Source organism: Austrofundulus limnaeus, unplaced genomic scaffold, assembly GCF_001266775.1.
Source record: "Austrofundulus limnaeus strain Quisiro unplaced genomic scaffold, Austrofundulus_limnaeus-1.0 Scaffold292, whole genome shotgun sequence".
NCBI lineage: Eukaryota > Metazoa > Chordata > Actinopteri > Cyprinodontiformes > Rivulidae > Austrofundulus > Austrofundulus limnaeus.
The window spans coordinates 249,291-259,613 of record NW_013952694.1 but is presented as its reverse complement, the minus strand read 5'-3'; the positions used below and the strand labels follow the sequence as shown (position 1 = coordinate 259,613).

The window sequence follows — 10,323 nt, the reverse complement described above, 5'->3', positions numbered from 1 at the left end:
GGGGAATTGTACGTAAATAAATATATCTGCAGCAGCAATGAAAAACAAATGTGTGTGTGTGTGTAGTGCTGTAAAAAGTGATGCAGGCATTAAGATGGAGTCAGATTAGATTTGGGTTAGTGTGCAAACCCAAGCAGCGGGATAATCCCGTCACTGTTCAAGATGACCTTCAGTCACACAGACGAGACTTTCAAAGCTGCAGCCTTCGTCTCTCTGAGCCATCCATCAGTTCAGCTGCACACCCCATCTGATATTATCTTACATGCTACTGTCTGCTTTTAAGATTAGACTTAGTATTTGTGTTTTCAATGAAGGGTTGGGTTACCTGAGCTTTCCGCTCAGACTGGTGAGGGAAACTGATCACATTTCCTCACTGTGCTGCTGTCTTTATTAACTCATATTTGCAATTATTTCTATCTTTGACATATATGTCTTTTTTTTTTCTAAAAAAAAAAGTTAAAAAAATTACTGAACTTCTATTCTGAAGCTGAAGACGTTTTGCTTCCTGCCCAGGAAGCTTTCTCATTTCACGATTAAATTCAGCTTGGATTGACCATGACCTGGTTGACTGACAGTCTTCACCAGCATCTATTTCTTCCTATAGAAACTGGATCAGTCAGTTTGTGTTCGTTTGTGTTCCTTTCCAGTCCTCTCAAACCTCTGCAAGTGGAGAGAAATGGCTGCCTGGGGTTTCCTACAGTTAAAAGGGTGCTTTTCCTTTCCACTCTAACCAATATGCTGCTCAGGCTGGGAGACTGTGACAAAGTGAAGATTGAACATAAACCGATGGTTTCCTTTCTTTTAATGTTTGGCATTTTATAATGTATACGAATGTTTTTGCAGTGCCTTGAAATGACCTTTGTTGTGAATTAAGGCTGTATTGTGGTGGAGTGGTTAGGGTAGTCGTCCTGTAACTGGAAAGTTGTCGGTTCGATGCCCTGTTCCGGCTGTCCCAGTCGTGTCACTGGGTAAGGCATTTCACCAGACTTGCCTACTGATGGTGGTCAGAGAGCAGCCCCACCTCTGTYAGTGTGCCCCAGGGCAGCTGTGGCTACAATGTAGCTTACCACCATCAGTGTGTGAATCTGTGTGTGGATGTAGCGTAAAGTACTTATTTACTGTTATTTTACCAGGCAAATCCCATTGAGTTCTCAGATCTCTTTTTCAAGGGCGGCCTGGGCCTGAAGGCAACCTATTGTACATGTTTTTGTGTTGTGGGGGAAACCGGAGTACCCGGAGAAAACCCACGCAAGCACGAGGAGAACATGCAAACTCCGCACAGAAAGACCCCAGGTCCGAACCGGGGATCGAACCCAGGACCTTCTTGCTGTGAGGCGTCATCCAGCATTGCTTCTGTTGAACTGTTTCAGTATTTAGACTTAATGAAGAACAATTAATTGACTGAAGCAACTGATTTCAGATTAAAACAGTGGTGGCTCCTGGGAGCAGCACAGAGTATTACAAACAAATGCCATCCCAGTTTCACTCTATAGTTAAGGACATGTTTGTACATTTTCTGCTACAATTGACAAATTGCGCAATATGTGCAGTAAGGAGGACATAATCAGTCTGTCGTAGTTAGTTTAGTCATAGTAAAAAAAGAGTTTAATCAACCCCCCCCCACACACACACACACACACACACACAAACACACACACAAGTTTGCACAGCTATACATTTGGGGACATTCCATTGACTTCCATTACATTTCTACAGCCTAACCCTGACCACAAACCCTAAGGCTAACCTCACAGGTACCAACCTGACCCTAAAACTAACCTCACAGGTACCAACCTGACCCTAAAACTAACCTAAACTCAATTCACACCTTGGTCCTAAACACAACCCCCAACCCACCAATGGCCTTTAAACCAAACGGGAACTCGACTTAGGTCCCAAAATGCACCAGTTATCCAGAACTTGCTGGAAGGATAATAAATCCTTTTTGGTCTTGGATCCTTCAGGAGGAGCTGAACAATGATTCTCTACTGAAATATTTGCCTCTGCAACCAGAGCACAATTAGAAGATGTTTGGATAGATAGAGAGATGGATTATGAACAACGCTGAAAGTCAAGGACATCKTTAATTCACACCTAGTCTTCTTGAATTTCAAATGGTTTTACCCACAAATTGGACCAGAAAAATTCATCAGAAGAGCAGGTTTCAAAACCTCCCCTCCATCAAACTGGACATTTGCACAGTCACTGACACTGGCAAAAATATTGTATAATAAAAACATTATATTATTACAAATATAGTGTGAGACAGTCAAATATGAGTGCTGCATTAACAGTAGTTGTACTGTAAATGAGCTGTATTTTATGTTGTTTGTGAACAAAAACCAGCAGGAAGGATTGTCATATTAGCTGCTGTCACAGCTTCATATTTTAAAATTTGTCAAAAGACTTGTACTTTTCTGTTTGTGCCAAYGTCTGGCAGCCTCAGTTTTTCCAGATTTAGTTTCTTAGAAGTGAGCAACAAATAGAAGGTTAAATAAGAGGAAAAGTCAGAGGTTAACCAGGTTCGTGTTCACCTAAGAGGCTTGAACAAACCCGATGAATGAAGAAACGCTCTCAGAAGCTTTGAACAGCAGCTGTTGGATTAATACTCTGAGGCTGAAGACAGTAGTGGCAGAGCTAGACTTTTATATGATGATGGACAAAGCTTATTCAGGGAAACACAAACCAAAATATAGGAAACTATTCTGTTTCTTAAACCTAGAAAGCCTGGATCCCCCTCTTTACAAGAACTTGAAATTGGTTTAGTCAGTTAAAATTATTTTTAAATATCTTGAATTGTTCTTAGTCAGAATGTAGAGGTATCAGGACAGTCAAAATGTAGTTGTTTATAGTCAAAACTTATTTATTTAGAATGTCATTACAGGTAGTCAGACGAAAACAATTTTATGTTAAAATGGCTTGCCATACTGCTGCAGACTGAGCTTCAGGGAGGAATTTTCTTTTTAAATATATACTTTAAGTCTCCTCATTTACTCTGTAACTCTAATTGTGCATCTTTCAGTGCCACATATTGTGACTTGTCAATGGACTGGGGTGGAACATGGGGTGGCCAATCAGGTTCCAGAGGAGATAAGTGCCACCCCAGCTACCCTTCTGGCTCCACCCCCTGAGTGCAGTAGTAGCAGAGAATACTACATCCACACAAAAACTGAACAACATGCCACAGCATCAGCTACAAGAAGCTAAGTTTTTTCAGAATAACATTTTATAATGAAATGCTGACAATAACGCATTCTCACTCCCGACATGTCAACATATTGACGATTGGTCAGGTAGCCGTCTGCGTCCAGCTTCGGACATGTCGGGTACCCCCCGTGTGTCCGTTCTTTACGAGATGAGGCGGAGGAGGACGAGCGCATTGTCATTTTTTTTTTACAAGAGTAGGAAATGCGCAAAACTAACCATCCCAGACCCAAAATTTAACTTCAGTTAGCTCTATACAGCCTATCCCTGACCTCAATACCTAAACCTAACCATTAACCCTGATCCCTCATATTGACCATTTTTGAAAATGTAGAGAATGCTCGAGAACTAACCGTCCCAGACCCTAAATTTAACCTATGTTAGCCCTATACAGCCTATCCCTAACCCCAGTACCTAAACCTAACCATTAACCCTGATCCCTCATATTAACCTCAGACCCCCAACACAAAGACTACTAAGTGACGCAACCCAGAAAAGCCGTGGGCGGCAAGGACTGACGCGATGGGGGTACCCGACGAGTCAAAACTGGACGCAGATGGTGCCTGACCAAGAGTCAATATGTTGACGAGGCGGGAGTGAGAATGTGTTAACAATAAACACCAAACAAGTAAAATTAAACTTGAAACAAATACAAATTAATAAAATACATAATGCCAAGAAAAAAAAAACCTAAAATACCTAATTGAGATACAAACTACCACCAAAACCAACACATGAAAGAAACACAAAAGTAAAACCATAAAACAGGCAAAAGTAAGCTTAAAAAAGAAAAATAASCAGATCAGAAACAAAATGTGAGACCAAAAATACAACAAAACAACAAAAAACGAATTTAAAGAAATACAAAACTGAAAAAATAATTTAAAAACGAATCTCATTTTAAGACTAGAAGCACTCAGAGAGTGCAAACCTCAGCCAAGACCAATTTTCCTTATCCTGTAATAGAGTTAATGCGCAAAAGCAGAAATGGAAACACATTTGCTGAATAAGTTCTGACATAGCGAACATTTAAGCAGGCAGTATGCACGGGATTTCTTCCCGGCGGAGTCCAATGTGAAAAAAAAAACAAAAGTCTGACTCGTCACCCAACATTATTCTTCATCAAACTAGTGTTGGATTAAGCTCCTAAGTTTTCATCGGTCACATTTCACCGTGTAAAACGTCTGTTTTATCCACTTGTATGAGTTTGTAATGGTTTGACTCTCTTTAAAAAGTGYTTCCTGGCTMCCCCCGTCTCCAAACTTTGAGGCCCGGCCAGAAGCTCTATGTTTACAAGGCTATTAACGAGAAAATGTTTTGATTGGTTGTTCCGGAAATGTGTTGTGTTTGAAGAAATGGGAAAAATAGGTTTCATGGTGCAGTCACGCAGTTCCTGGTCACAAAACGTTATGTAAATGTGCACCAAATGTGTAAAAATGCACACCTTGTGGCAAGAATTATTCATCATTAAATCTGGTTTTAACAATACTTTTATAAAGTTTGAAGTCCGTGCTGTCCAATCCATCTCACTGTTTTTACAGAAGCCCTGTGAAAGCATCACAGCTTTGCCATCTCAGAGTGTTAAAAGAAAAAAAAACATTCCTGTATCCGCATCGTAATCCGGAAGATCACCAACATTTAATGGTGTGTTCCTTGGCCCAGTACCCACATGTGTTAAAAATGTCATGACAATCCGTCCACAAGTTTTTGAGTAATGTTGTCCACAGACAGAACGACAGACAGACAGACCGACAGACAGACATACTTGACCGAAAACCTTACGGTACCTCACCCTTGGCAGAGGTAATAAACCAAATTATTTACCATATTGCAAAAAAGCATCAGCAAAAAATATCTGAACATCACAAAAAAGATCCACCATTTATTATTTAAATTCAACTAAAGTGCCAGTGTTTGTTTCTTGAAGGAATGCACCCGCCATCTTTCATGCCCAAGTTTTTTTTACTACAATCATCTTATGAGAAATAACAGTTAAAGCTGTTCTGGTCAAACCTTCAAAATAAATGTTGTGCAAAATCCTGTGATATTATTAAATGTAACTCTCAGAATATGTGTTCTGAATGACTCTCAGCTACTACCACACTATTATTTTTAAGGTTAATATTTGCAATAGTTGCAGTCTTTGAGTTGTTTATAAATCACTTGGCTGTGGTTCCATCTGATGTACCTCTAGTGATTACTTTCTGCAAGTTACATCACGTTTCAAGACATAGACACATGGGCAAAAACAATATGTGCCTTTGCTTTCCAACGGTTGGCAATAAAACAATGTAATTAAATATAATATATAATGGCACATAATGTAATAAAGTAAAATGTAATCACTCATTTTCTAATTAATGTTTGTTTCCAGAATCCTTCTTTTTGGTTTCATACTAATATTTGTTTCCTTCCCATACTGCTTTTTTTGCTCTTTAGATTCTTTTCTGCTGCCTGTGCCAAGCGTGAAGCAGTCACTCCCGGAAACAAACCCATGTGGCTCTGAGCTGTCCGGTAAACTGCTGCCCAGCATTCCTGGGGGCCCAGTCACTCTCAGATAATTGGTGCTGCCTTGTGAGGGTGGAGAGGAGGAGGTCCCAAAGAGAACAAACAAAAACAAATTAGTGGAGTGAAAGCACTGATTTATGATTTCAACAGGGTTGTGCAATACCAGCTGGCTGATGTCCAAGCCTTGTTCGATTAAAAAAAAAGGAAAAAAGAAAAATGATCCATTCATTATTCATGAAGCAATATTTGTTATCTAAAAAGGTAAAAGTAAAAGTTCTGAGACAGAGTTTTACTTTTATCTGTTTAATATAGATGCAGTGGGGTGTGAAAGTTTGGGCAGCCTTGTTAATTTTCCTGATTTACCTTTATAAATCACTGATTCTTTGGATAAAAAAATCAGTAAAATGTATCTTATAGGGCACAAACAATGATATTTGAGAAGTGAAATGAAGTTGATATGATTTACAGAAAGTGTGCAATAACTGGTTAAACAAAATTAGGCAGGTGCATAAATTTGGGCACCAAAAAAAACCCTTAACTCAATATTTAGTAGATTCTCCTTTTTCAGAAATAACAGCCTCTAAACACTTGCTTCTAATGAGAGTCTGGATTGTGGCTGAAGGTATTTTAGACCACTCTTTACAAAACATCTCTACTTCATTCAGGTTTGATGGTTTCTGAGAATGGACAGCTCTCTTTAAGTGACACCACAGATTTTCAATAATATTCAGGTCTGGGGACATTGTACTTGTTCCTCTGCATGAATGCCTTAGTAGAGTTTGAGCAGTGTTTAGAGTGGTTGTCTTGTTGGAAGATACAGCCCTGGCTTCAGCAGATTCCTGATTCTCCTACAAAGCTAACATGTACAACCATCTATGGAGACTAATCAGTGCCATTCACATTCATACTTTGATGGAACACACATCAGAGACACTGGGGTGAAGTGTCTTGCCCAAGGAYGCCACAACTGAGACAGCTGGATGGGGGATTGAACCGGCAACCTTCCAGTTCCAATCACTCTGCCACAACCGCCTATGATGCTATGATGGCTCAATCATCTTCTAACTTCCAAAGTGTACAATGGCGTAAAACAGGGCTGTGTCCTAGCTCCAACACTGATTAGCATTATGTTTTCTGCCATACAAATGGATGCTTTCCACAAGGGAGACCCTGGAGTCAGTGTTTGATACCRCATGCATGGGAAGCTCTTCAATTTCAGAAGATTGACTGCAATCTCCAAAGTCAAGATGACTGTAATCTAAGACTGCTTTTTACAGATGACTGTGCTTTTGGTACAACCCTAGAGTCAGACATGCAGTACAACATGGACCAGTTTTCCCAGGCATGTAATAACTTTAGAACTTAAAATCAGCCAAAAGAAGACCAAAGTAATGCACCAACCAGTTCCAGGAAAGCAACATGTTGAAGCCTCCATCACTGTACATGGGTTAAAGCTGAAGGAGGTGGATAAGTTCACATACAGTATCTTGGCAGCACACTGTCAAAGACAGCATCCAGCAATGAGGAGGTAAACTGTAGAGTAGCAAAAGCCAGTGTCACCTTTGGTAGACTTCGTTCTAAGGTATGGGAACGTAGAAACATTCATCTTAAAACCAAAATCCAAGTTTCCATGGCCGCTGTCATCACCACGCTGCTGTATGGTTGTGAAGTGTGGACTGTCTGTGCTAGACACATGAAACAATTAAAACACTTTCACTTAACATGCCTTTGCCATCTGATGAATATTAGATAGCAAGATTAAGTTCCAGACACTGAAGTCCTAACACATGCAAACCATCAATCCATACAATCTTGCAGCAATCCCAGGTTCGCGGGGCAGGTCACAATTGTCTGATTCAAGATTACCTGAATTGTTTTATGGGGAATTGGTGGTWGGCAAAAGATCAATTGGAGGTCAGCACAAACGTTACAAGGACAATGTCAAAGCATCATTGAAGAAATTGTCTATCAAAACAGATATACTGTATGGGAAAGCCTAGTACAGAACCGAGCAGGGTGGTGTGCAGCTATGTCAGAAGATTTTGAGTCAGCACATCTTGCAGAGTCTAGGAGGAAATGAGGAGGTTTGTAAAGTGAGGGTGGCAACCACCTCAAGAGAATACTGACCACAAGAGGTCAATATGTGTGAAACTCTTTCGTGCTTGAATAAGCCTTTATAAGCCTGATAAGCCATCTGCAAACTCACAAACCCAGACCAACTACAAAACCCTGAACGTCACTGGTCAACTTTGCAATGCAATGGACAAACAAGTTGCAAATTTACAAATAATATACACAATGAACGACTGAACCTTGATGCCTAATTTAGATGTTTTTAAATTGCTTTTAGTTGTATTTTATCATTTACTTTTGTAGCACTCTTTTCTACAATATGTTGAGTACATAAAGCCATGTAAATAGACACAAGAAAGGAGAACCAAGCGCATTCAAACTCACCAAACAAGGGTGTGCACAACTGACATGYAATTATGTCACAGCAAAATAYGTAGAAGCAATAGTTTCCAAACTCAAGAGCACTGGAGACAGTGGTAAGTTTTTGTCTAAAGTGGTAAGTGTTTCAGCAGTACGCCTTTTTCAGAACTGCTGAAATGTTTGATGTTGTTTCCTCACTAAAGACAAATGCTGCTGTCTCTGGTGCTCCTGGTTTGGAAGCTGTTGCCTTTTTGCTGTGCCATATAAATAAACATGTAATAAACTGTATTGTAAATTTTTTACATTACAATTTTTTACACATACTTTGATAATATGCTACAAGAAATCTGAGGAGTCACTTGGGAGCCGAAATAGCTCTTATAGTAAGCTGATTCAAAAGAGAGCCATAATTCCCATCATTACTAAACATTACCAATTACTGTTGGATTCAGGTTGAATGCATCATAAATTGTTCAGAAGAATTGAAGTTCATTTTTAGTAGTTTTTTGTCCACTTGGAAACACAAATGAAATGACAAAGAAAAACATCTCAGGTACTCTCAACAATGCAAAACACATATAAATAAAAACATTTAAGTAGAGTTAAAGTGAGTTGTGGAAAAAACGGGACACTGCCTCTTTCCAAGAACCTCCCCTGTTTAGGCTGAGAATTMAAATCCTCCATTCTAAGAATTGTGCAATCAGTAGTGGTTGTAAACTCAGCTGTACACACATTCATCCATCCACCGTCTGTACCAGCTTTATCCAGTTTGTTATAYGTAGCTTAGCCCAGCAGGGAGCAAGTGCACTGTGAACAGATCAAGAGTCTAGCACAAGGCTAGCACAGAAATTCACAAATCAAACAACCATTCTTTTCACTCCTGAGTGTCAATTATAATTTATTATTATAATAATTAATCATCAATTAAGATAACATAAGGACTGCAAGAAGAGAGCAATACAGTGCCCAATAAAGTGTTAAGCAAGAGTACAAATCACACATTTTAGTTGTAAGCAATACTTTTCTCCTTCAAAATACATTTGTATTTTGTGGTGAATACCASARCTRTTGRAGGTCTCCTGATATTGAAATACTGAGCAACATTTGAGATGTAAGTGCCTCACCTGAGCTTGAAACCAGTGTCTTGTCATTATACTCCACAGACCTGGAGTGTTGCAGATTCCAAACAGTCAAACAGCCATCAGTCGTAGAGCAGGATGAAAGGGTTCGTATGACGGCAATGATTTCTTTCTGGACCTGATGCCATTTTTCAGGCCCCTCACAGCCCCACACATCTCATGAAGRGAACCAACTAAAGACTGATGTTCTGGTTTTCAGTCCTACTCTAAGCAGATGGCTTGAACAGGTATCTCTTTCATTTAATCTGATTACAGTGGGTGGATTGTTAAAGCTCAAGCACATGAAAAGTCTAAAAAAAATCTGGAAGCAGGGCAAATGTGGTTGCAGTACAAATAAACCTCTTAAAACTCACAGGAATAGAATGAGAGAGAACACCAAGTAATTTTGTAATCCAGACAGGTAAATGGTTACATAATCCAGGTTTTCACTTTTTATTTTTTACTGTTATTTAAAAAAATAATAAAATGGTAGTGATTTTTGCGAAAACTGGTTATAGTTTGATGTAATCAGAAATAATAACTAAAAATAGCCAGCTACTTATTAGACGCAAACTRCTGTACATATGTGTCTAAAGCAGGGTCACCTTCAGCAGATTTACATAGAGATGGTCGAATAAGGGCCACTGGAAACGTTGGGGTGGCTCACTAAAATCAAAAACCACAACTAAATTTCAGGAGTTTTATTATGTTGTTGTCATATTTATGGTATCTATTCATCCATCCATTATTTTTTCCAGCTTCTTCCTTTCAGGATCACAGGGGTCATTGGTGCCCATGTCCATTTGTCACTGTGCAAGGGGCAGGATACATCCTGGACAGGTCGYAAGTCCATCACAGGGACACTGCTACGCCCTAGGAGCAACTAGGATGTAACAAAAGGTGGAAAATCCCAACCTCTGCACCACTCAAAAATAATAGCCTGGGAACATAGACTAAACAAAAATATAAATGCAAGACTTTTGTTTTTGCTTCCATTTTTCATGACCTGAACTCAAAGATCAAAAACTTTTTCTATGTACACAATAAAAACATGTTAAAC

General features: G+C 39.4%; 1 protein-coding gene across 1 annotated transcript in view; it reads right to left on the bottom strand.

Annotated features, from left to right (window-relative positions):
* serinc4 (serine incorporator 4) overlaps nucleotides 1-9,350 on the bottom strand; it is a 38,251-nt gene extending 28,901 nt beyond the window's left edge. The window contains exon 1 of the mRNA XM_014021436.1: nucleotides 9,270-9,350. Within this exon, the coding sequence (XP_013876890.1) occupies nucleotides 9,270-9,296 (27 nt within the window). The 5' untranslated portion in view covers nucleotides 9,297-9,350. The remainder of the gene's footprint in view (nucleotides 1-9,269) is intronic.
* Between the last annotated feature and the right edge of the window lie 973 nt (nucleotides 9,351-10,323).